The sequence below is a fragment of the Maniola hyperantus genome, chromosome 10 (genome assembly GCF_902806685.2).
Source record: "Maniola hyperantus chromosome 10, iAphHyp1.2, whole genome shotgun sequence".
NCBI lineage: Eukaryota > Metazoa > Arthropoda > Insecta > Lepidoptera > Nymphalidae > Maniola > Maniola hyperantus.
Window position 1 is genome coordinate 7,365,236 of NC_048545.1, and position 26,804 is coordinate 7,392,039.

The 26,804-nt window shown below is 35.7% G+C and overlaps 2 protein-coding genes and 1 long non-coding RNA gene across 5 annotated transcripts in view; all 3 read left to right on the plus strand.

Moving 5' to 3' along the window:
* Positions 1–3,106: 3,106 nt before the first annotated feature.
* On the plus strand, positions 3,107–5,339 carry LOC138402847 (uncharacterized). Its single transcript, XR_011237191.1, has 2 exons — positions 3,107–4,262; positions 5,208–5,339. It is a non-coding gene; the product is annotated as an uncharacterized lncRNA (long non-coding RNA).
* A 347-nt stretch (positions 5,340–5,686) lies between these two features.
* On the plus strand, positions 5,687–11,037 carry LOC117986057 (uncharacterized). Of its 2 annotated transcripts, XR_011237188.1 has the most exons (7): positions 5,687–5,866; positions 6,365–8,426; positions 8,581–8,632; positions 8,779–8,853; positions 9,328–9,474; positions 10,795–10,857; positions 10,952–11,037. XR_011237188.1 is itself a non-coding variant. In XM_034972879.2 (6 exons), exons 1-6 carry the CDS (start codon positions 8,376–8,378, stop codon positions 11,005–11,007), a joined length of 444 nt encoding a protein of 147 aa, XP_034828770.1. In that variant the 5' UTR covers positions 7,683–8,375; the 3' UTR covers positions 11,008–11,037. The 2 variants fall into 2 exon arrangements, 1 of the variants encoding a protein (XP_034828770.1); XM_034972879.2 differs by lacking the exon at positions 5,687–5,866 and having other exon boundaries at positions 7,683–8,426.
* A 1,870-nt stretch (positions 11,038–12,907) lies between these two features.
* Atg16 (Autophagy-related 16) overlaps positions 12,908–26,804 on the plus strand; it is a 222,815-nt gene continuing 208,918 nt past the window's right edge. Inside the window, exons 1-9 of one of the 2 annotated variants that reach the window (XM_034972867.2) lie at positions 12,908–13,575; positions 13,844–13,954; positions 15,392–15,557; positions 15,743–15,905; positions 18,482–18,570; positions 19,288–19,341; positions 20,624–20,780; positions 22,535–22,640; positions 23,828–23,973. In XM_034972867.2, the coding sequence (XP_034828758.1) occupies positions 13,482–13,575; positions 13,844–13,954; positions 15,392–15,557; positions 15,743–15,905; positions 18,482–18,570; positions 19,288–19,341; positions 20,624–20,780; positions 22,535–22,640; positions 23,828–23,973 (1,086 nt within the window). In that variant the 5' untranslated portion in view covers positions 12,908–13,481. The remainder of the gene's footprint in view (positions 13,576–13,843; positions 13,955–15,391; positions 15,558–15,742; positions 15,906–18,481; positions 18,571–19,287; positions 19,342–20,623; positions 20,781–22,534; positions 22,641–23,827; positions 23,974–26,804) is intronic. The other variant, XM_069501186.1, reaches the window with a different exon arrangement.

The window sequence follows — 26,804 nt, forward strand, 5'->3', positions numbered from 1 at the left end:
AGGATACCTTAGGTATACAGTAGGTAGGTACAAACGAACTACATTTTTGTGGCCAGAGTAAGTCCGCAGTTAGACAGTATGAGGGGGTGTGCTTCCACGCCTGTCATTGACGGATGCGGCTGCACCGTGATCGTTATCGGAGCGGACATTCCATCAATAGCCTTGCGCTTTAACGAGTTCCGACGCGCCAACCGATTCACTTTATCTACAAAAAACTGTACCAAATCAATTTCTGTGTTGGTTGTTACTACGAAGGTAGCAAGCGTATTGATTTAATGTTTGAATTTAAATTTTATTGCAAACTCTAGTTTTATCCATATCAATACTTAAATTATAAGTAAATGCAAAAGTGTGTGTGTCAGTCGATACACCGCACATATATTTTCGTCGTCAACGTCTAAACTGTTGATAGTTCACCACTGAACAAGGATCACCAACGGACATCTCACTTATCTTTCGTCCACCTAAAAGGAGGCTTTTCCAACACTGCGCCTTCTGGTGCGTGGTAGTCAACCACCGTGAAAACCCAACACCCAATTGAGTGTGATTATCCCAATTATTGTAAAGCTAGACGGTAATAAATCACAATATTATACATAAGTACACATAAAATATAACAGCAATAAAAAAGGATCACTTGGCATAAACGATAAAGGCTGTGATAAAGGCCTCGTCTAGTGAGCCAAACGATCGAATCTTGGCAATGATTTTACGGTGTCAGTTGTCTGGCTGCTGCCCTACTTACGCGGACGAAATCGCGGGCATCATCTAGTAATAAATCATAATATAATGTAACTTTAATTAGGCATATTGTTAAAATATTTCAATTAAAAACAAGGTCCCTAAAGGTAGGAGTTTCTCTTGGTTCTGGGCAACTTCTGTTGTTTAATAAGATTTAGAAGGTACCTAAATATAATATGACGGTAGGTAGGTATACCTACCTATTTCAAAAATTCAAAACCTTTTTTCTGTACAAAATACGCTACACCAATTATTTGAAACCCCTATTTTACCCTCTTAGGGATTGAATTTTCTTAACGGATGCCTATACGTTATAATAGCTATCTGCATGCCAAATTTCAGCTGATCCGTCTAGTAGTTTGAGCTCTGCGTTGATAGATCAGTCAGTCAGTCAGCTTTTCCTTAATATAGTTACCAACATAATTATATTTTCAAGCTACCAACCAAACCCACCTTCCCACCGAATTGCGAGTCAGATGTGAGTATGATCCACACTTTACCGGTTTTACGAATTAGAATAGGTACTCTAGTCTAGGTAAGTGTAATTTTTTTGAAAAAGGTAGATAGGTACGTTGTGAAAGGTAGGTACGTCTAACATCAGCAGACGAAGAAAGTGACGATAGATTTTATTATAAGGTACTTCCGGAAAGGAGAACCGTGAACCTTCCCTAAAAATCCTATAGGACGGTTTTATATTGCAGCAAAACATTTAGTTGGAACGATTCCAAAAAGGGCGATAGCAATGGAAGTTGATGATGAAAAAAATACAAACAAATATTTTTGGACAATGTTACTTATTTACTAGGTAGGTAAGTATAGGTATATAGTATATAGTAGGTAGATACGTATAGTGCTATAATTTATTTCCTTTTTTTTCAATCTTTATTTGCACAAAATAATATGTAGGTTTACAAGATGTTTTAAAGTTAAATACCAAACGTACCGATTTTTGAAAATACTACAGTACCTATCTATAGGTAGTTATAAATGTTCAGTTTTCAGACATACCTACCTACTTACTAGGATATAAATATAACAGAGGTTACTTTTTAGCGTAGGTTCAGGTTGGTATCTAAATAGTACCTAGATATACTTAAATACGCGTAATTTCCTTAATTAATGTCTAGTCAGCAATTTAAAAGAGAGTTTTTATTAAAGTTGATCAAAGCGTCTTAGAAACTTAGAGATGGCGCCGCGCCGGGTGTGTCTGCGGATTGCGAATAAATGCTGAAACGACCGCATACGCGCAAAAAAATACACTAGTCTGAAACCGCCCTAAGCTTCTTTCGTTAGCCTTGCGTTAGCCCTTTGTAGGCGTCAATTTAAGTCCAGTAGAAACGGGTAACATTAGTATAGCAGCGGGGGTTTTTCGAATACCATTACTTGCGAATAGGGCATGTTTTGTGGGCTTGGTGTCCCCAGAGGTCACTGACTGAACCATAGAGATAGTATAGGTAATCATTCATCTAAGGACTGAACAATATAAAATAAATAGGTACCTACATTGTTAGAACAAGCTAGGTGTACCTATATAGTAGATAATCTATGGTGTACCTATAAGAAAAGCTCTGAAGCTCTGATACAGACAAAAACACAAACACAGTTTTTGGCGTAGACTGAGTAAAAAAGCTAGACTAAAGTACTAAGATAGCCATAGCACGACGTAACGATGAATAACACGACAATAATTATTATTACCATTGATTAGTAGTCAATGTGGCTAATTCCATTGTACACAATCTCTAAACTAAACTAAAATGACACGTGTAAATCTATTGCTATCCCTTTCATAATGTTGCTTACAGAATAGGATAGCACTAGATTTAGACCTGCTAATTTAGTTTAGTTTAGAGATTGTGTTCTAGAGAATCGGCCCCAATAAATATTTGTATTAACCGATCAACAATATTTGTATTAAACGTTTTTTTATGTGAAAACCAGTAAATAACTCATGAAAAATACAATTACGTAAGTAAATTTAAATATAAGTTTGTTTTGCAACTTCTTGTATGTATTCTTGAAAAAACCAGTTACACAATAAGGGACAAAAAATAGGGTAGCTGCGTCTCTGTTTATCACATTAGTAACTTTATCTGTGCTCTCTTTTTAGTGCGAATGAGAAAGCAAATGTTCCTGCATCTACTTTTATTACTCTATCTACGGTGGTTACTACTTTAATCTAGCTTTTGTACTCAATCTACGTGACTACGTCCCTATGCCTATACTCTATAGCATAGTGGATTAAGTTGGTCTGTCTCTGTGGCACCGACCAGAAAAAAAATCTGTGGAAAAAAAAACTGGAAATCGTGGTGGGAATATAATTCCCAGGCCCTGTCAACTGAGGGCGATAAAAGATGCATCAGTCCATTTCTTTCGCACTTTCTATTCCTCTTTCGAAATCCACAGGACTATCTCGCTCCACTCACACAGTATTAAAGGCACATGTACATACAGCACTCTATGATATTTTTTGCTCAAATCTTATTGGTCGGTGATTAGATCCAATCGGCTTTCATTACATAGAATTTCGAAATAAAAACATGTCGGTTTTGAGAGATTTTATAACCTAACCTAAAAAACTCAATTTTTCTCCTTAATCCATTGCGAGAGTTTAAACCTTGAAGTGTGCTGCAGTTATAGCAGGATATTCGTTTTATATTTCTATTTTCAGTTTTTTATGTTTTTGTTTTAATTGAGAGATATAGTGGATGTACTCTTTAAACTTGCCTGCCTAATTTAGGCTTAGTAATAATTGTTAGTGTTTCTAAATACCTAGTATCCTTTTTATCTGATATGAGGCAGTGTAGTGTACCTAAGTGTAAAAGCACCCTACATTTACACGCCGTACTTTTTACCGACACAACTAGATGGAAAGCATGGTTGATTAACTGTACATATTTGCGTAAGTACTCCCTTAGGCAATTAAAAAATGTCAGGATTTGCGAATCCCATTTCTTACCTCGGTATATCGTAAATAATAGATTGACAAAAGATTCAATTCCCACGCTGAATTTGCATATTACACAGTCTTCTAAAAACCCTGGTATAGTACATTTTAAAATTGACAAATTTCTAGAGATATCCCCTTTACAGACTGGTAAACCCCTCGATGTTAACATAGTCGATATCCCATCGACTTCACAAACAGACAAACAAAGTAGGAATGAGCAAGCTTCTGTTATTTCAAGTCCTATAGATTTAGTAAATCCCTTGCCAAATATCCCGATTCCTGACAAACAGAAGTCACCAGATTTAATTCAGCACTCTATTTTAGAGCCAACAACTTCTATTACTCATTACTCTCAACCACTGAGTCATAAATATATCATATATATGATGTCCCACATTTACTCAAATGTTTCCACAATAATTTTCAGAAGAAGGACTTGCTCATCGGGAGTCAGCGTGCTCAGTGGGACTACATCGAGAAGCTGTTTGCTGTTGATGGTGTGGCAGGTGTTGGATGGTCTACCAAATTAACAGACAAGCATGTGAAACCAAATTGATATGACAAGTTGAAGGCAAGTAACTGAACATTTGTTTTGTAACAATAGCTTTGTGATAATGTCCTTGCCATGGAAAAAATCCAATAAAACTATGGTGCGCAGACCTTAGTTATTGGTACTAAAACTTCTTGTTTTCGTGGTATCTATGTTATCACGTTTTTGAAAGCACTGTCTCTGAAACTATGGGTTGTAGACCTTGTTGTTGGTCAATTTTAAGTTTCAGCGTACAAAAATCTCATCACGTGATCACATAGACACCATAAAAACAAGAAGTACCAATAACCAGGGTCGGCGCCCAATAGTGACGAAGATAATTATGAGCATACTAGGTGATGCCAGCGACTGCGTGGATTTTCATTTTTCAAAATCCCGCGGGAACTCTTTGATTTTCCGGGATAAAAAGTAGCCTATATGTTAATTCAGGGTATAATCTATCTCCATTCCAAATTTCATCCAAATCCGTTCAGCTGTTTTTGTGTGATTGAGTAACAAACATCCAAACATCCACACTTTCACATCCATACTAATATTATAAATGTGAAAGTGTGTCTGTCTGTCTGTCTGCTAGCTTTTCACGGCTCAACCGTTCAATCGATTTGACGAAATTTGGTACAGAGATAGCTTGCATCCCGGGGAAGGACATAGGCTACTTTTTATCCCGGAAAATTGAAGAGTTTCCACAGGATTCTTAAACACCTAAATCCACGCGTACGAAGTCGCGGGCATCGGCTAGTTTATAATATTAACATTAGGATTAGGATAATTAGGTTTAGGATAGTATAATTATGAGCATAAAAGATAATTTTTTGAATAAAAATTTGAATCCTAATGAATTTCCAAACTACTCATTTAAATTCTTTAATTATATTTTAAACCCAATGTCTACTTTAAATCTAAATTGCATTATCAAATTTAGTTTATTAACATAATTATCTATAAAAAAATAACCATGCATTACAGGTGAAACTTGCTGCGCAAGTCTTCAGCAGAGATGTGGCCCACAGCTTAAGAATACAGATGAACACTTATCGTCAATTACAACTGGAACATGGTTATTGTCTATTCTAAATAAAGTTTTTATATTTTGATAAATTTGATTGATTTTTTTTTGAATAACTAAATTTCTTAATAAATTATTAGTAGAATTACCGATAAATACTGAAAATCGGTAATTAATAGCAAAACCGTTAAAATCTGTAAAAAGGACATCACTAAAAAGTTACGGTTTTCCTGCTGTCACGCCATCCCTAATTTACGACAATCCGGGCATATAATTGCTATATATTATATAAAGTAAGAAAGAGATGGTCCTGTGGATTCTCATAGTAAAAACCAATAAAATGTGAGACAGACGATCACTACAACAATGACAATTTGTTATATAAATTCCTTGCCTCCCACTTCCCCTTACTACTGAAACAAACATCGTCTATGGAGTTGGTGGTCTGTATCCTATATGTTATTGGTCTGTGATAATTCCTTGTAAAAGAGTTTAAGATAAAAAGTAAAGTTTAGTTAATTATACAAAATTATAGATAATCGCTAGATAAAGATACTGAATAGATAGTTATCGGGATACTGAATCTTTCGACTTACATGAGAAGAAATCGTTTATCAAGGTAAAAAGATAATTTCACACAATAGTATAGTATAAACTTTTTTAATCACTGAAAGGTCAGTCACAGAGCGCTATGCTTGGAGTTTCTCTACGTGATCAAATCAGAAACGAGGAGATCCATTAGGAGAATCAGAGGAACCAACACAGCTCTGCGGGTTGCGAAGTTGAAGTAGCAATGGGCAGGGCACATTGGTCGAAAAACCGATAGATGTTGGGGTGCCAAATTGCTGAAATGATGACCTCGCACTGCAAAGCGCAGCCTTGAAGACCTCTCACTACGTGAACAGATGACATCAATCGAATCGGTGGGAGCCACTGACCAGCAGTAGACTATCTATATAGGTACTAAGTATAGACATCTATCGGTTGATGATGATGAAGTACTTGAACTTCTAGATTCTTCTCAGTGATAGCCTTCTATGAAGAAATCAGAATTCAATTCTGGGACTTACCATATTTTCTATTATAGATTTTGTTATAAAGTTACTTTTGTTTTCAGTTAACATGGACGGCAGAGCTCCCTGCACTAGTTTCATTGTACCAGACATAGTTACCAAGAAAATAAGAACTGTAGATCAACAAGTGATGTCGATAGTGAGAACAGTCATAGAAAGGTGTAAAAAAGAAAAAAGCAATAATTGCTTACAGGTGCCAATAGAAGATTGCTATGAAAGAGTATCTTTTTATACAGCATTGCCAAAAATGTTTGTTTACCATGTTATAGATGATAACCCATATGAAGAAGATGTTTTTGATGATGATGATCACATCATACTAATGGAATGCATCAACATATTCCTAGCTAGCAAATTAAGTCTAAGGATTAAGGATCTGTACGGTGAATTTTTGAAACATAGGAAAATTACTAACCCATTTGCTCAATATACTCCAGACTTGAAAACCTTTGAAAAAAAAATATTATTCAGTTTTGGATATACATATATAAAAAATTTGAGAGGTCCACCTTTAATTCTTATTGAAGATCCGAAAGTTAAATTTGACAGATTTAATTACTTGTATAAAATAAAGAATTTTAAGGAAAAAAAATTAAAAATTTATTACATTGATGAGAAATATATTTTAAAATTTCCTTTTAAGGATCCAGTCAATGATCAGACAAGCAGTAATTGGAAACGCGAGGGTTTAACTTTTTTCCACATGATATCAGGTGATGGCTATGAAATTGGTATATATGTTTCTCAAGAAGGTGTTGAAAGCCTTGAAGAGATTTTTAAAAAATGGATGTTGGATATAGTGCTCTACAGTATAAAACCTGGTAGCGTTGTTGTAATGGCAAATAATTCTACGCATGCACTGCTCCCTAAAAATGCTATAACAAGATATCATTCAAAGAAACGTATGCTGCAATGGTTGAGGGACAATGATATTCCTTGTGACCCTAATATGAAGAAACCTGTAATTTATGAGTTGATTGAAAAATGTACCCTCAATACTAAAGATTATGATATAGATCGGGTTTTTAAAAGTCATGGCCATCATGTGCTGCGACTGCCGATAAATTTTCAATCTTTGAGTCCTACAAAATTTTTGTGGGATTTTATAAACAGTAAATCAAATTTCAAAGGTTTTACAACAGAAAAAAGTGCAGAAATTTTGAGAGACATTTTAGTAAATTACATATCAAGTATTGATAAACACATGTGGTCAATGTTTGATAACAATGCCTGTAAAATAGAAAACCAGATTTTTGAAATAGATTTGCTAACTGAAGATCTCTTAGAAAATAATTGTGAATTAGATGAAAAGTGTTTCTTTGAGGGCTCGTCAAATTTTAATATTAAAGAATTTTTAGAAGATTAATAATAATGCTTCAAAAAGCGTAATCATAAAAACTTAAATTACACTTACATTTTTTATTTACTTATGATAATAATCAAATACTTACTTTTTAGGGCCCATTACTCAAAAGGAAAAAAGGAACCCTTCTTTTTCTTCTTATTTTGCTTTGAAAGGAGCCCTTATAGGATCACTTTGTTGTGTGTCTGTCCATCTGTCGATCTATCCGTTGTGTCTCAAGAACACCTATAAGGCACCTATAGATCATAAAAGGGGAAAAAACTGAAAATTGTGAATTTGTGGTATCTAGTTGGTATGGTTCTTAGCATTGTTTGATGTAATCCTGTTCAGCCGTTTTCTGGAACTAGTGATGGAGGAGGAAGGTGGCCACAGTGATGGAGGAGCCACTTTCCTCCTCCATCATTAGATCAAACGCGGATTCATCGAGTTTGTATCTATTCGTTAAATTGGTCTTGTCGAGTGGCTACTGTGTAATCTGTTATCTGGTACATCATTTTAAAAAAAATATATAGGTATCTACCTATTGGATAAAAATCGTTCATATTAGTAGGTAGGTACCTACCTATATACCTACATACCTATTTTATTACCTTTGATTAAAATCAAGGCGTGTTATTGGTAAGCTGTACCAATCGAGATACAAGACAAACATTTTCTTTTCATTTAGGTATGAACCTTCTTAAGTTTTCGTCATGTATTGGTCTATGAATAAAATTCAAAAAACAGCAGCACTTTTTATCATGGTATGTAAAAGCACAAAAGCTTATTAATAATACCTACCTCCGAGGGTAGGCAACTAGACTAATTAATACCAGTAGGTATTTACCTAGGCTCCTTTACAAACAGCACCAGACAATCCTGCTAAGAATTATAATATTTTGTACCTATATTTTACAGATTTTTCTATCCTGGGTCACTGCTTTTGATGAGGCTAAAGATGATAAAACTTGTAAGTACAATATCTACCCTTAGGTAGGTACCTACTCTTTTGCCTTTTCATTAATTGGATAAAATAAACCTTTAGGTAAGTACTTTTAACTTAGGTAGGTAGTAAGCCTTACCTACCTATAAGCTTTCATTTTTATTTATTTTCAGTAACTCTTAAATTAGAGTTCGATCTAACACGAGAGAAAAATAGGCCTCCATCACTTCGGATACGAAACTTTGAAGGTACTTAAGTATTGATTTGAGACTACCTATCTCTACGTATTTACCTGTCTTATTATATTATAGAAAATACCTGTAATAATATTAAACACTAAATATTTTGAGTTTGGTACCTATCTAGGTAGGTAGGTATCTATACCTAGGTAGGTACCTACCTAGTACCTACTTGTTTAATTTCCTAGATGGGTAGTTCTCGAAGTAAATCTTTGTGTAGGTACATACCTACCTAGTATACTTAGTAGTTTGTCAAAGAACAGGTTAGAAGTATAAGTCCCGCAAATTGCTAATGCGCGTGGCTGCCATTTTAGTGACGTCAGCACTAGACAGAAGTTTCGAGCTGATGCAAAATGACGTCGTTTCGATGTTAATGAGACATGGTTTCAGCGCAATAGCAATTTGCGTGACTTATAATTGAGTACCTAACCTACCTATCTTCTTAAAAGAAATAATTTCAAAGCAGTTCCTTCCAACTTCCAGAGTTAAGTGGAGAAAAATTTAAAGAAGAGAATAAAAGAAAAAGAGCTGAGTCGTCCAGTGAGAGCGAGGAGCCAGGCAAGGATAAAGTTGCTTCCGAAGTTAAGGAACCAAAAGACAGTGATGGATCAGAAGATGTTGATACATCAGGTTACAAGTACCTTTTATCTTCGTGAGGGAAATAGCACTGGCTACGGGGGAGCACAGTGGTTATGGCGGATTCCTAGCGACTAAACACCTCACGAAGTTCCATCTCACCCCTGGCGACGGAGCACAAGGGGCCTACAACTTCTCGTTACTCCGCCAGCGGGTGTCCGCTGAAGCAGACCCACTACTGCGAAACCCACGTGCCCCTAAAGACCGTTAGAAGCATGCCAGAACCGCAGCACGCCAACTAACTTGAGGAACATACTGTGAGTGAAGGACCGCCCCGTGTCCATATCATCCAGTCTATCCTCTTAGAGGTCATGGCTACAGGGAGGACGAAAATGTCTCCGGCGACTAAAGCTCGCCTTCCCCATGGGTCCTCTTCTCGGGCGTGCGTGGACGAACTCCCCCCTCCTATTGGCTCAATCAGCTATGGTTAATATAATAGGTATCCCATGAAGGGGAAAAATTGTTAACCATGTTTCCGTGGTACACCGGCCGGCCAAGCGCTGCTCTTTCCCCGGACGCATGCGCATCCAAAAGGGGCTCGCAACACTCAGGCACACGGGGAGGTTACCTGGCTGGAACCCCAAGTTAGAACTATTACAAACTTAATTATTAATATTTTTATTAGGTATCTACATACTAGAAGATAATAAAGTCGTGATTTCGATTAAATTAACATTTAAGGCATCTTGTATAATAAGTAATTTCCATATTTCCGTTACGATTTTGAGTTTTGAACAAAATCATGTTTGTCTGTGATCGGTGTGAATTTGATTGAATGAAATGACGGCATCCGGCGGCATCACATGCTTTCGACAAACAGCAATCAACAAGCACTGCGTGCTTGCATAGCCCCAATTCTCTGCAATGCAACGCTTGGAGCGCTTGCCGTTCGATCCTTTGCATGTGAGCCGTCCACACGCTTGTGACAAACAGCAAATACAACGATGGTAACGGAGGACATGGGTAACTTTAGAATCGTGTGATATGATGAGTAACGGTTCAATGGAGAATAAAGTATATATAATGTACCTACTCTGTGAGTTAATGCATAGCCCTTGCCCTTCGGTCTCTTGTGCTTTGCGTTAGCGGTGGGATGGATCATGGAACTTCGTGAGGATTTTAGTCGGTAGGAGTCCGATAACTACAGTGCTCCCCAGTGGCCGTTGGTTGACCGGTGGTATGCATGATGGATTTTTTTATAGACATTAGTTAATAGTTTAACTGATCAGCTACATGATATTATTGTATCTGGTTATAGAATCTCGTGCCATTCTATTAGTTCTTTACAAATTATTATTACTCGTATGTTTGTAGGTTCGAACGATGATCGACGTTTGAGCACGAAAGGTATTTCGCCTGATGAATTTGAACCTGAACGTAAGTGGTGTCATTTATGGAAAATAAAATAAAGCTCAGGCACCTATAGTCACCTAAGCTACCTAGTATAAGTAGGTATTTTGATTTTTTGCAGGTATTCCTAGTGTTCACGGACGAATAATTAATAGTAAAAGCTCGGATTCAGAGTGAGGACTGAGTATAATAAAATATATTATTATATATTATTTTTTAATTCGAGTTTATCTTTCATCCTGATTGGTATAACTAAGTTTATAATTTATAACCCTTCACTTACCTACTTAGATAAGTAAGTCGGTATTTACGTAAATGCTTAAGTACCTATTAATACTTAAACATAAATCAATCTAAACAAAGTCTGTCTGTCTGTCTATCTGCTAGCTTTTCACGGCCTCTAACCGATTTCAATGAAATATGAGTTAGCTTACATCCCGGGGAAAGAAATACTTTTTATCCCGGAAAATAAAGAGTTCCCACGGGATTTTCGATAAACCCAAAATCCATGCGGACGAAGTCACGGGCGTCATTTAGTTAATAGATACCTAATAATAATTTTACCACAATAATTATTTTATCATTGCAATTTTATTATTATTATTGTAATTAACTAACTAGGTACTTATAGATTTATATGTAGGTACATGGCCTAATATTAATTATTGTAGTCTATACCTATTATAAAATCTTTGAAAAGAGCAACCGCCGAGTATCTTGCTGGTTGTTATTTCAATAGGAAAGGCATTCCGATTTTCGAGTAGGTACCTACCTATGCGTTAAAAAATTCAAAATTCTTGTAAAAGTAGGTAGGTAACTATAGTTGATTAAAAAATATTTATATTTTTCTGAAAATAATAATTTCAGTTAGATACTACTTAACTGTTACGAATTAATTTAGGCACCGAAGCGCACCTCAATCGAGGAGGACTCAAAACTTTTAATTGAATCTCCAATCCTTAATTGAATAGTAACAGTAAAAGTCCGAATGAATACGGAATTCATCTGTTCTTTGAGAAAGATAAATTACCTACCTAATAGGCATCTACTTATTCAGTGACTTTGTATCAAAATAAGCTTACAAATAATTATTATTTCATCGGAAGTTTCATTTTTTTTACCAGTTACCAACCAAACCATAGCATCATTTAAAAGTACCTGGTAGGTAGTTCTAATTTAATACGGTAGAAAAGCGTGGTTCTTTTTGGTTGTAAAATATGGTAGTCCTGTCGATCAATGATATTAACAATATTAATGTTTCATGACGTACGTACCTACGTGAACTAAGGAATAAGGAATATTATTCAAACAAGAACAAAGGGCACTTGGTACTACTGAAAGCCACAAAGCAAAATAAGAAGAAAACCAAAAGGGACACTGAGGAAGTTTCAGGGCGAACGTTCCGTAAAATTTTCATAGATGGCGCTGTTTACTGCACCCACTAAAAACGAAAAATAATTTCCGAGCGAACGTATACGCTATAATAATTTGTACGTAAAACATCCTGCAAAACAACAACGTCAATAAAACATACGGACAGCCAGGCAGCTCTTTCAGCTCTGTCCTCTGAGGTTGTTAACTCAAGATTGGTTGAAAACTGCAGAGACATCCTGGCCCAATACCGGGTGGTTCTACGTGCTGGAATAGTTGGCAACGAAAATGCTGACATTCTGGCTAAATCATATAGATATAGGTATTATTTTTCGTTTTTAGTGGGTGCAGTACACAGTGCCATCTATGAAAATTTTATGGAACGTTCGCCCTGAAACTTCCTCCTTGACGGCAACGTTAGTTCCGATTATCGCCACGAGCCAAGAAAGCCTTGTCGCACTTTAGACACGTAATTCTGCCTATAGTTTTGATCATGTTTGTCTATTCTTGCTGTATTTCGATTGTCGCAAACATGTGGTGTATGTCGCCATCAAATTCAAATAAAAAGCTCTTCACGCTATGTAGTTAAGTCGGCAACAGGTCGAGATGGTCTGGGAGGGAACACCCCAAACACACCCCCGCGCTTACCTGGTGCGGGTGACGTGCGGGTGTGCTCATACCTTGATTGCCATGAAAAACAGATCAGCAAAGATTTCGGCTTCGTAGAGTGTTGTCTCAGTTACTTTCGGTTTTTGCTTTCTCAACGACAGAGAGAACACTACGAAACCACTACCTCTTTCTAAAGGTCGATGTTCAATATTTAATGCCGGGGAATGGGGAATGTTTCAATGTCGCGCAAAATTCTATAATCCAATGGCATATTTTTCAATGTCGCGCAAAATCCTAGAATCCAATGCTTAATATTTAATTTGACATTACTTAAAAAGAATACTGTCAAAAATGTCAAACAAATTACAAACCTACCTTCACGTCAAATGTCAACATTTAGAAGTTTGAACATTTTGAACTTGACAAAACTAAAGTTTATTTACGAGTGGTGTAAGAAAAAAAATATTTCTCAACGATTTAGTCGTATTTGAATCAATATTAGATTATTTATGCGTTGTTTAGTAAATCGCTTTTTAGTATCACAAGTTATATATGGTGATATGTCGATCTAGTCTAGTAGAAATTGACATGACAGTTTGTTTTGATATAAGAACTTTCGAAAAATATTCTAATTAACTCATGTTGTAATATACATTACCTACGGATTTACGATGGAAGGTGGAGATTGGAGAAATAATATTATAAGTCAGCTACAAGCTCGAAATAAGCGAGAAACCAATTCTTTCCAAGATATTATAGCCTTTCGTAAGTATTATAACCTATAGGTAGCTAATTCCCCTTTGTCTTTATTAATCGTCATTTTTATTTTATGGATGTAATATGATGTTAATTTATGAGTATAGAATAATTAAAGTAAACATTATCTTAGTTAATTACCGTCGTCTTCCACAGCGATAAGTAACACCGTGATTGATAGAACTGTTTATTTTTGTTTGAAATGTAACATAATTAAGTTTTAAACTTTGAAAAACTTATATTAAATGACTAATGAATAAAGTTTTATGATTTTCAGAAAGTAGACTGTTTGATAATGTTAATACACTGAAAAATGAAAACTTGCAGCTCACATTACTGAATGAAAGAATTAGATTTTCCACTACAGAGAGTGTATTGAACAGTGGAGGTTGGTATTTAGTTTTTTGTGCTTTCGTAATACATATGTATAGGTGCAGATTCTTTTTTCAAATCACTCTTAATTTGGCAAGACGAATAATTATAATATTTATTATTATAATATGTATAATATATATTAATAATTATAACAGTTATAAATATTGACATTTCAGGACTCTTATATTATATTTTAAAGTAAGAAAAGAGTAGAGTTTCTATTTATCTTTATTACTAAGTAAGTAGGTTTAACCAGAAACAGTCTGTGGAGTTCTAGTTAAATGTTTTAGAAGCCTTTGTTTTTCTGAGAAAAAAGGTAGCCTAGGCTGATAAGATTACTGTATAAGTATAGTTCTGTAACTGCCTGTGAAGTATCATCGAAATTTGTTTAGCCAGTTGTAAAATTAGTACAGATAAACAGACAACAATTTTAAAGAAAGGTTTTAGAGTTTTGATAAACTGTTAATTACCATTTAATGTTAGCTTATAGACAGCCACTTCAATTCAATTTAAATTTGTATAATATGGAGATATTAGATTTTATTTGTTCGTTTGTAATAAAACAAACTAACTTTTAACTGAACATTTTCCAATAGCTGTCACTGATACAAAATACCAGTGAATACAGTCAGCTTTCTCTTATTTGTAATAAGTACTGTGCCTTCTCATTACCTAGGTATTTATTCCTCACACAGTGTGACCTCTTTTGTTATCATTGCAACAAGTTTAAATGGTATGTCAAGTGAATAATTTAAAGATGCTGTGGTAATATTTATTTCAATTTATCAGTAAATAATGGTGTCAATATTTGTGATATTTTTCTCTATACAAAATTGTACCTGCATCTATTTCATTTTAACATTGTTAGAAAAGGACAGAAAAGAAATATTAAATTAACAATCTTTATTTGGCTGAAAACTGAATAGGCAGCAATGTAATCAAATCATAACAAAATTATTTATATTTGAAACATATTATGGAGCTTTAGATTAGTAGTGCCATAAATGTCATATAAAATTTTACTTTACGTAAATTCATCTCGTTCTTACATTTGTGTAGCATTTAAATAGTTATTAACTTAGTTAGTTACTTATATTATGCTACTTAAAGACAACAAAGTTCTTCAAACATTGAAAATATGTAATTAAAATTCTATGCATATTTCCATATTTATTATTTTTGTTTAAAGTATTATATTTTATAAAATGCTAGATAATCCCCGTATCCATTTTTTTTATAATCCTGTGGGAACTATGATTTTCAGGGACCAAAAGTAGCTTATTATCCTTCCCTGAGAAGTGAGCTATTACTGTACCTATCGTCAAAATCAGTGAAGCAGATCTGTTTGGTGCTAGCAGACAAACAGATATACAGAGACACATTCATATATTCATGCTATAGTGCATTCATAATATTATTATGGATTAATAGACAGGCTTTATTCTTCCAGGTGGTGTTTCTAATGAAAGAATACAGGCTTTGGAACAAAAAATCTTACTGCAGCAAGAGGAACTTACATCCCTGCACCGAAGACGTGGTGAAAGTTCACAGCAAATTATTAACCTCAATGCTAGAGTACACGACTTAGAAAAGAATTTACAAGCTAAGGATGTAATGTAAGTTTTTGTTTTCGATTTGGAATTTATTATATGATTATCTAAATAAATAAGAGCAGATCCTGTCTTATATCTGAAAATTAAAATATTAAAATTAAATCTTACATGGATCGGAACGATCCAATTGTAAGGTTTAATTTTAATTACTTACTTTAAAATGAACAACTTTTTTTGTAATTCTGCAGAATTTCAGAAAACACTGCATTAATAGCATCATTGCGTGCTGAAATCCAGATGTATGAAACAAATATGACTGAATTACAAGGACTTAATCAAGTTCTCAGGGATGAGCATCAGGCATTACAAATTGCATTTGCTGCTATTGAGGAAAAATTGAGGAAAGCACAGGTATCATTTCCATTATTAGTTTTCTGTTATTTAAAGACTGAACTGTTTAAGAAATGTATGGAAACTTGGAAAGGCTTTTTATATTGATCCCAATCTGCGCGCAAATGTCCATTTTGTCCACTGGCGTGGAAAAGTTATTCAAAATTTGAACATGACAAAGTAAGGTATAACTAATTTTTTGTGATTGTTTGGTGACTCAAAATCATTAACGGTCACTGAGATTATTGTCTCTATCATTTGTATCGGATTACGTAACAGAAAGAGAGCTATACTAACTTCTTTCTGCAGATAGAGTATAGCTATAAGTAGGTATGCCAAGTTAAATCCATTCAGTAGTTTCAGCATGAAGTATGCAAAGACGGATGATAGAATAAATGAATGATTTATTTCTTCAATAAAATAATATGTAGATAATAAATTATAGACAGACGAGAATCATAAAAAAAAATGTTTTTAGGGTTTCAGAGAAAAAAGAAACCCTTATAGGATCACTTTCTTATCTCTCTGTTTGTTGTGTCTGTCAAGAGTCAGTCAAGACCCGTCAAGGGAATCAAAACCTATAGGGTACTTACCGTTGACCTAGAATCATGAAATTTGGCAGGTAGCAATGTCTTACAGCACAAGTAAAGGAAAAAAACCGAATTTGAGGTTACATCACAAGATAAATTAAAAAGTTATACTTTTTGTACAATAATACAGAACCCTTCGTGTGCGAGTCCAACACGTACTTGACCGGTTTTGTTTGCTCTATTAGGTATATCAATATAATCTCCTAATCCTCTAATTAAGATTTTCAAAATATATTTAACTCGGTAAATGATACCCGCGACTTCTTTCGCGTAGTTTGAGGTTATTAAAATCCCGTGGGAACTCTTTGACTTTGATAGAAAGTAGCCTATGTCCTTCGAGCTATCTTTGTACCGAATTTGAACGGATGGGCCATGAAAAACTAGCAGATAGACAGACAGACAGACACACTTTCGCATTTATAATATTAGTATGGATATGGATGTACAGAAATCATTTACACTTTTATTATAAGTAGGTATAGATATAGATTAAAATTTGTACTTTTATAAGTCTTTATAAAACAGTCTTTACGCCAGCTTTGTTTATACAAAGCTAATGTAAAGACTGTTAATAAAAATATCCACCTCATAATTATATATTGTTATGTAAAGTTTTAGTTATGTTTAACCAATTGCTATTCCAAACCTATAAAGAGATAAACCTCAAGGTTTCCTTTTAATACCGACATGAATGAATGGCCTTGTTGCTAGGATGAAAATATTCTTTTCACAGTTTTAGCGTGCATCTGTTTACGCGGAGCAAAATATTTTTGGCATTGTTACGAGTTATCTGTGGTAATAAACGAAAAAAACGCATAGGTATATAGCATGTGAAGCGCGGGTGTACATAATATCATCGTGTTTAAACTATGGCACTTTCAACCAACACACTATTACCCAAGTAACATTGGCACATAATATACATGACGCTCTTTTATATATGTAGAACACACTTATACTGAACGTACACATCGCTGGAAACAAACTATTCCACTGGATCTTCAAATTTTTATTGCATTATTCAATCGTGGCAACATGCCAAGTCAATTTGGTGTCTTTAGCGTCATACTTAGTATGATTTTTATCTAAAACTTGTTAGTTGGTTAATATATCCGAAATGTCTTTTAGAATTAGCACTTTTAGGAGTTTTCAAAGCATTGCGTTAAAATAATCATTTATAAATAATATATGTAAAAGGTAGGAGCCTCGATAGCTCAATGGTTAAAGAAGCGGACTGAAAACCGAATGGTCGCCGGTTCAAATCCCACCCGTAGCACTTTTGTCGTACCTACTCATAGCTCAAGCTTTACGCTTAATTGGAGGGGAATGGGGAATATTAGTCAGCAATTAACTTGGCTGATATTCTTTAAAAAAAAAGGTTAAATTGACCGATTGACATAATATCAATGCACAATATTTAAACTAATGGGTCCTAGAAGCTTGAGGTTTTGCCTAAAGGTTCTCTCTATACAGTACCCCCTAAGAAAATATTTTCAAAAATTCCAACCGAGAGAAGCCAGGGCGGGTCCATTAGTATGGTAATGGTGCTAATTCTTTTGTACACAATCTCTAAACTAAACTTAATTAAATTAATCTAGTGCTATCCTTATCGCAGGGTGATTGTGAAATGGATAGCGTTAGTTTAGAGATTGTATGCAACATATTAATTAGCCATATTATTTTAGATCATAATTTTGGCTGAAGTAAAAACTGTAACACCCTGTACACTTTATGACTCTCATGAGATTATCGTTATATATAAAAGTTTACTTCTATATCTCCTATGATATTATTACATACGCAGTCCCGTTGAAAATTTTACGCCGAGCTGACTGCATTTGAGCTATTTTTATAGTTAGCCAATGTAAATAATTTTGAGTGCTATAAAAGTTTGTTGTTTTCATGATGAACTGTCGCAGAAAGGTTATAACTTTGGAAAAGCTTTATTTATTTTCGTTTAAGAAGAAAAGAAAGAAATAAGATACTATACTATGTATTTAATTCCAGGATGAAAATCGGTCCCTTGTTGAAAGACTTATAAAGTACAAAGCAAAAGATGCGGACAAAATGAATGAAGAAAATGAACACTTTCTCAAGTAAGCTTACAATATCAATAATTATGGTTTTTTTAAAGTTCTGTTTGAGAGGCCTTTGATTCCGCCTGTTTAGAAAATTACAAATGCTTTTCCATTATCGGTTGTGAAAAACATTTTGCATGAATCAACTTTTTAATTGACAATTACCGACAACAATTTTATTAAAGTTATATTTTTTTCAAATATTTACTTTGATGAAAAATTTGTGATGGCTCTTCAGAGTTTGTATTATTTTATTGGTTGGGGCTAAGGTGGTTTGTATAACTATTTTAGTTGAATGTTTGGTAATACAGTAGCAGTATTTGGAAATTGTAAAAAAATGCACAGTTTTGTTGGTTCCATAGTATTCTGTTTATTTTCAAAATTAAAATCATGCAGTTGTTCATTAGTGGATGAATATTGTTTTATATTGGCTTCACTGAACTGTAGAAGTGTATTATGTGTATAATCTGTAAACTATATTAATTGCAGGACTCAAAAGCAGTAATGATTTACCTACTAATTTTATTTTTATCACTCGTAATGTACCTTTTAAATGGCACTTCTTAACTGTTGTTATATTAATTTTGTGTTTACAATCTTTGTTTAGTCTTTTTGTAATGTGTGCGTTTAGATATATTATGTTTAGATGGGAAATGCGTTCGATACGCAGTTGTAGAGGCTTGCATATTTTGTGTATGAATTCGTTTGCTTCTTTTTGTTTAATTTGTTCAACAGGTCAAGCAACCCTACTGCGTTTTTCATCAACACGTTTGGTAGAGTTAGTTTCGGGTGAGTTTGACATAATGTGAATGAGGTCTTGGTGGTATGACGGCATTGTGGCGTTAAAAAGGACATTTAATTCTTCATTACGATGGCCCATATATGTCTTAACTGCACTCTGAAACTGACTCATTTTTTTTTAATTTTTCCCACTTATCATTGTTGTGATATGACGGACATTGCATTACGTATTTGATTTTGTTCTATATCTATTATATTATATTTTTTATTTCGTCTTCTAGTTCTTTGCAGTTTACATAATGAATTATTGTAACTATGATTTTTTTGCTCATAATTTCCAAATTGTATCCTTGATCATTGGTTTGTATTCTTGCTGGATATGAAATAATGTTATCAATTATTTATTATAACAATTAAATTTCTGTTTTTAGTATGAACAATTGGATAATATGAATATTAAAACTTGTATAAACAAAACATAGCCTAAGTTTTTTTGTAAAAAAAATATTGATTATGGCATATACATAGATATCAATTGGTAGTTTTTGGGTTGCACATGAATTTTATTAATAAAATGACATCTTGTGATACTTTACAATTTCAGTTTTATACTCACGAATGGAAATTTGAAGACATTTGTATTAAATCATACTAATTATTATTATAATAATAATTATTTTGTGAAATTATTCACATTTCAAGAAAATATACAAATGTCTTTAACTTATAGGGTGGTTGACCAGGATAATTTGATATATTATTATAGTTTAACTAAAATAAATTAGGATAACACGGTAGAAAAATTGGCAAAATTCTACTACTAAACACGATTTGACAAAGTATCTATACCCATGTTTCTATAATAAAGTATCTTAAATACCCAAATAATTTTAGTCAACTACCCAATTAACATTAATAACAAAACTCAGTTCCATTGAATTTGGTTTGGTTTAACAATGAATAATTATAATTTTTACTGCGGTTTGTAAATATTTTCGACCGAAACAAGGATTTTGCATTTTGCATGGTTATTCCCCATTGCATGGTCCTTTTGCATCTGCATTTTGCCCCTTTTAACATGCGAGGGTCGGATGATAAAGGTGAGCGAGTAAATTGGTTTTTAACTTGAAATAGTAAATCATAGCCTCACGAGACCTGGAGAAGCGAGAAAGTAAATATGGTTCTGGTTTACAATGGAATAAATGGAATATTCTGCCGATAGCTGGAGAGTTGGGCTCTTAATGCTTGTACATACAGCTTGTGCAGAAAAGCCAAAACAAGAAAAAAACTTTGTTTGCAAAATCAATTTATTATTTTATTATTTTTGCAGGAAAAAGAGTGACAAGGTACGAAAGGAACTGGAAGAGGCAGCTAGAGAGGCCGGCAGCAGAAACAGTGCTGGTTCCGCGGGCAGTTCCGAAGAGAAGATTATGGACTCGTTGCCGTACTACGCCACCGCCTTGCCTACAAAAGTAGCTTTGAGATTTGTGAGTATCTTCGGTTCACACCCTAATTTTTATTTAATCAATTAATAGTTAACTCTTGACTGCGATCTCACCTAATCGAAGTGATGAAACAGTCTCAAATTATAGTGCGAAATAGTCGATAGTTTTGACTTTTGATGCGTACTCGTAATGGGTTTCTACTCTGCATCGGGTCGAAACATCGCACCAGTCCATATCCGAAGTAATTTGAAAATTATAACTTTCCGCATCATTCTAATCGGAAATTGAACCCGTGACCTCACAAATGCATACTAGGCAAGCACAAATTACTGCGCTAAAGGGCAATCTCAATCTGGTGGTAACTGTTTAACATGAGCTTGAATTTTGTAAGGTTTGTCGCTTACGTTATTTTGTACTTTTCTCGACACTAATAATATTATAAATGCGAAAGTATGTCTGTCCTGTCTGTCTTCTGCTAGCTTTTCATGGCACATCTGATCAACCGATTTTGCCGAAATTTAATACAGACGTAGCTTGCGTTCCGGAGATGGACGCTACTTTTTGTCCCAAAAATTCAAAGAGTTCCTACGAATATTTTAAAAATGTACTAAGTCATGGGCATCATCAATCATCATCATCAACAACAACCGATAGACGTCCACTGCTGGACATATGTCTCTTGTAGGGACATTCATACGCCACAGTCTTGCACCGCCTGAATCCAGGGGCTCCTTGTGACTCATCTGATGTTGTCCGTCCATCTAGTGGGGGGTCTTCCAACGCTGCGCCTTCCGGTGCGAGGTCGCCATTCTATAGTATCTTGAGATCCCAACGAGTTCTCCTACGGATCTTCTCATTTCTGATTTGATCACGTAGAGAAACTCCAAGCATAGCTCTCTCCATCGCCCGCTGAGTGACTCTGAGCTTTCTTATGAGGCCCATAGTTAGCGGCCATGTCTCGGATCCATATTATGTCATCACTGGCAACATTCAGTGTTCGAAGATTTTGGTCTTCAAGCAGTGAGGAATCGTCAATAGATGATACCAAAATATTATGATAGGTACAGAGATAGCTTGCATCCCGTATATGCCAGTGGCGTGCACAGGGTTTGAAGCCAGGGTAGGCATTAGTTAGGTAGGAACCTGTTTACTGGCAGGTCATAATGTAAAATTTGCATTGAGCTATTACAACTGGGGTTAGCAGTGCATTTATGCCTCTATGACCTGCACGCCACTGGTATATGGGTATAGGGCAGGCTACTCTTTATCCCAGAAAATCAAAAATCCGTGGGATTTTACCATATACCTAGGTTTTTATATTTCACAGAATTTTCGAATTTTTATATTTAAAAAGGCGCTTATACTTTGTTGATGTAGTGTTTAACGTTTCATGACGCAGTCTAGACGCAGAGATGGAAGGCGCTAGCCTTGAATAGATAATATTATGATAGTTTTGTTGATCCATATGCCAAGCCAATCTTTTAGTGTCCTAAGCATAACACTTAAATCGTTTAAAATAGTAAGATATCCGAAACGAAAAATTTCTTTATGTTTTTTACTTTTTGTAGTTATGTGCGTTTCAAGCAATTAATGCTTTGACGGTAAAGGAAACCATCGTAAGGAAACCTGCATGTCAAAGCTCTCCATAATGTTCTCAAAGGTGTCTGAAGTATACCAATCCGCATTTGGCCAGCGTGCTGGACTATGGCCTGAACCCTTCTTATTCTAAGAGGAGAACTGTGCTCAGTAGTAGGCCGGTGAAGGGTTGATCATGATTATGATGCTTTTCTACTTAGGATGCGCATGACGGTGAAGTGAATGCTGTCAAATGGAGTCCAACAGACCACTTACTGGCGACGGGAGGCGCCGATAGAAAAGTTAAACTATGGAATGTCTCTAAAAGTAAGTCAAATATCTTGTAAAAGCCTTAGAGAAGCAGACACTACTCTTTTCACTCTTTTCCAAGCTGATCTTTAAGACGCTTAATATTTCAACTTTACCCAAGCGAGGCCAAGAACTGTACTCTTACTGTTTATGGGTTTCTAGTTGGGTAGCTATTCCATACTAATATTATAAATGCAAAAGTGTGTCTGTCTGTCTGATTGCGATGAACTAGCCTACTTTTTATCCCAGAAAGAGTTCCCACAGGATTTTTAAAAACCTAAATTTCGATCAAAATTAAGTTGTGAGCATCATATTTTATTTGGTACAACGATATTTTGTGACGTTGAAATAGATATAGGCTACTTTTAATCCCGGAAATCAAAAAGTTCCCACGAAACTCTTAGGAAACCGTATGAAGTCTCGAAAAACTGACTAATCGTCATATCAAAGTGCAGCTCAAACCGCTGGATCTTGAGATTTTGCACGTAAGTTTCCTCGTTAACGTACGTAGACCACCACGAAGAAAAGATTGTGAGAAATTCCAACAGAATCTTTAAATAATTAACTTTAATCCACGCGGGTGCCCTCATTGGATTTCAACATGGGGTTATTCCAGGGGTGGATCAACAAAATCCTGAAAAGCCGGCAAAGTTAAATGTTCCTGGGCAACGGTAATCACCTAATATCAGGTGGTCCTCCTGTTCGTTTGCTCGCTATTTATATAAAAAATACCGGCCAAGTGCGAGTCAGGCTCGCGCAACGTAATAATCGTATTTTTTGTACATTTTCAAAATTTTCATACATTCAAAAACTATGATGCATAAAATAAATAAAAATCTGTTCTAGAATGCACAGGTGATATCATACCCCTTTGATATAATACCTCACTTGATATAGTTATCTTACTTTGAAAATTGAAAATACTAATTTTTAGTTTATGACCACAATTTAATTTTTTTTCATATGATGTAACCACAAATTCACGGTTTTCAGATTTTTCCCCTAATGTCTGCTATAAGACCTACCTACCTACCTGCCGAATTTCATGACTCTAAGACAGCGGGAAGTACCCTGTAGGTTTCTTGACAGACAGACAGACAGACAGACAGACAACAAAGTGATCCTATAAGGGTTCCGTTTTTCCTTTTGAGGTACGGAACCCTAAAAAAGTTCAGGAAAAAAGCTAGTTATATTTTTTTTTGCAGTTGGTGTAATAGAATGCAAAGGGACGCTCGTTGGTTCCAACGCGGGTGTGATGTCGGTGGACTTCGATGCCACTGGAGCGTACATCGTGGGGGCTTCCAATGACTTTGCGAGTCGCGTGTGGACTGTTGGCGACCAGAGGTTAAGGGTAAGTCGATTTTTTTCACACAAGTTAACCCTTGAATGCGAAAAAGCATAAACAAAGGTAATCGGGCTTTTGGACCCGCCTTTATGAAAAGTTGCGGACAGGAGCAAAATAGTTTTAAATCAAGATAATAATGGCACCGATTCCGTTGTCTTTCTCTAAACTTAATTTAGAGTATCTGCATCCTTTTCTTTTTAACAATGCTAAATAGGGACAGAACATGAACTTTACATTTAAAGACTCTAAATTTTAGTGCACACTACTTTAAAGAGTAGGCTCGCGACTGTGCGCTAAAATCACGGGTTTTACCATGTAAAAATTAAATTTAAAATGTCAAACTGCGTCTGTCCTTTTCATATTACATTAATAAGAAGAGGATGCGAATACTCTAAAATTAGGTTGTGCTCAGAATCAGTACCATTGTAACATTTTTGTATATGTAGACTAGCTTGTGCTCGTGACTTCGTCCGCGTGGACTACATAAATTTCAACCCCATGTTTTACCCCTTTCAGGATTGAATTTTCGAAAATCCTTTCTTAGCGGATGTCTACGTTATAATAGCTATCTGCATGCCAAATTTCAGCCCGATCCGTCTAGTAGTTTGAGCTGTGCGTTGATAGATCGATCAGTCGGTCAGTCTGTCAGTCACCTTTTTCTTTTATATTTTTATTTTTCTATATATTTTATTTATTATAATATAGAATGAGAGGAGTATTAAATAGGACAAGGTATAAGATATTTTATGTGATTCTGTGTACATGTATTGTATGTAATGTCTAATCAAGCCATTTCTATTATTTTACCAATTGATTGTGATCACCAGCAATATAGCTGTTGTTTTCACTCGATAGACTTAACTAGAGGGCGGGTCTTAGGATGATATTCAATCATTAGTGAAAATAAAAATACCTGTATTTTTAATAACTAGTCATTAACTCCTATCAGATATGATTGAAATATTTATGACAAAAATATGCACAGTGTGAAAATCATATTAAAATTCGCATGGGGTCTAACATTCGGAAACTGTTCTTTAGCAGGGTGCCTCGACTCTTAGAATTCGATTGTGATTTATTTCCATAAAAGAACGTATCATTGCCTCCTTTGTTGGCGGTCAACGGTAACAATAAGTCAATTATAATCCGTCAGTTGGTATAATATTGTCGAGCACGGGAGGCGGGGTCACGAACACGATGCCTATCAGAGGGAAGCCACACGATGCGTTGCGTTGGCGTTGTGGCGCCTGAGTGCTGCCGCTGCGTCATCCTACATAGAAATCGCTGTACCATGCCACACGATGCGTTACGACGTCGTGCAGCGCCGCACCGCACGCGCAACGGACTTGGGCCCAGAGAAACGAGACGGGAAGGGGTGGTGCGTTGCAACGCCATACTTTTTTCCGGAGCGGCAACGCAGCGCCCGTGTGGCATCCAATACCTTACCAATAGTGTGGCCTTAATCTAAGTCAGTTGTAATCCGTCAGTTGGGATAAATTGTCGAGCATAGAAGGCGAGGTCGCGAACACGATGCCTATCAGAGTGAAGCCACATGATGCGTTGCGTTAGCAGTGCGGTGCTGCCGCGTCATCCTATATAGAAGTCGCTGTACCATGCCACACGATGCGTTAAGACGTCGTGCGGCGCTGCACCGCACGCGCAAAGGACTTGCGACTGACGATGCGGGGAGGGATGGTGCGTCGCAAAGCCATACTTTTTGTCGGAGCGGCAATGCAGTGCCCGTGTGGCATCCAATACACCGCTGTCGATTATAAACCACAGAGGTGCGGCGCCGCAAAGCACCGGAAACGCATCGTGTGGCCGTAGTCTAAGTCAATTATTATATTCCGTCAGTTGGGATAATATTGTCGAGCACGGGAGGCGGGGTCACGAACACGATGCCTATTAGAGGATTGTTAGCGCGTCCGCGCGTCCGCTTCGTGATCGCACCCATCACTTCCGACGTCTCGCGAATACTAAAACCTGGTTTCATTGTATATTATTGTTATTCGTACATTTATTGTGCACCGCGATTTATTGCTCACGAATCACTGCCGAACCGCTACGCGATCTTAATTTGAGTAGGAATGCAACACTTCTTGTTTGGCAGCTGTTTTGCAATGTTAATCATACCTCAGTATTAAGTTATTAAGCTGTGATAACCGGTTATTAAGTGGTTAAGACGCCGCCTTCCTATTTGGGGGATCCAGGGTTTGATCTTGGTCATACAAATCTAACTTTTCGGAGTTACGTGCGTGTTTGAGAGTTCTCCATAATGTTCTCAAAGGTGTGTGAAGGTTGCCAATCTGCACTTGGCTTGCGTGGTAGGTTGTGGTCTAATTTTCTAAGTCGAGAGGAAACTCGTGCTCAGTAGTGGCCAGTGGAATAGCGGCAATGGGTTGAGTTATTAAGTTTTAAGAGTGCTTTGTGAGAATGTTCTTTGATAGAAAAAATAATAGTATCCACACTGATTTAAAGTACGAGTATAGTACAAGTACAAAATAAGATTTAGAATATTGTTTTGATTTTTGTTTATTTAAAAGTTAAATAGAATCAGTTGTACGTAACTGTAAAGTTAATTGTGATTGATAACGTTGCAGCTTTCTAATCGCTTAAACAGAATCCCAGTGCTTTCGAAACAATGAATATATTAATATTAAGTGCCTCTGGAAACCATCCGTCAATGTTGATAACAAATCAAACTATTCACTTTTGCAATATAAGTTGACTGATAGTCCTGTCGTGGAATTATAGGAAACCAGCTTACCAGTTTTATTGCTGCTTAGCAAACAAGGAACTGTCAGTCAAGTTCGAGCTAGTTAATGATAACCTGGTTT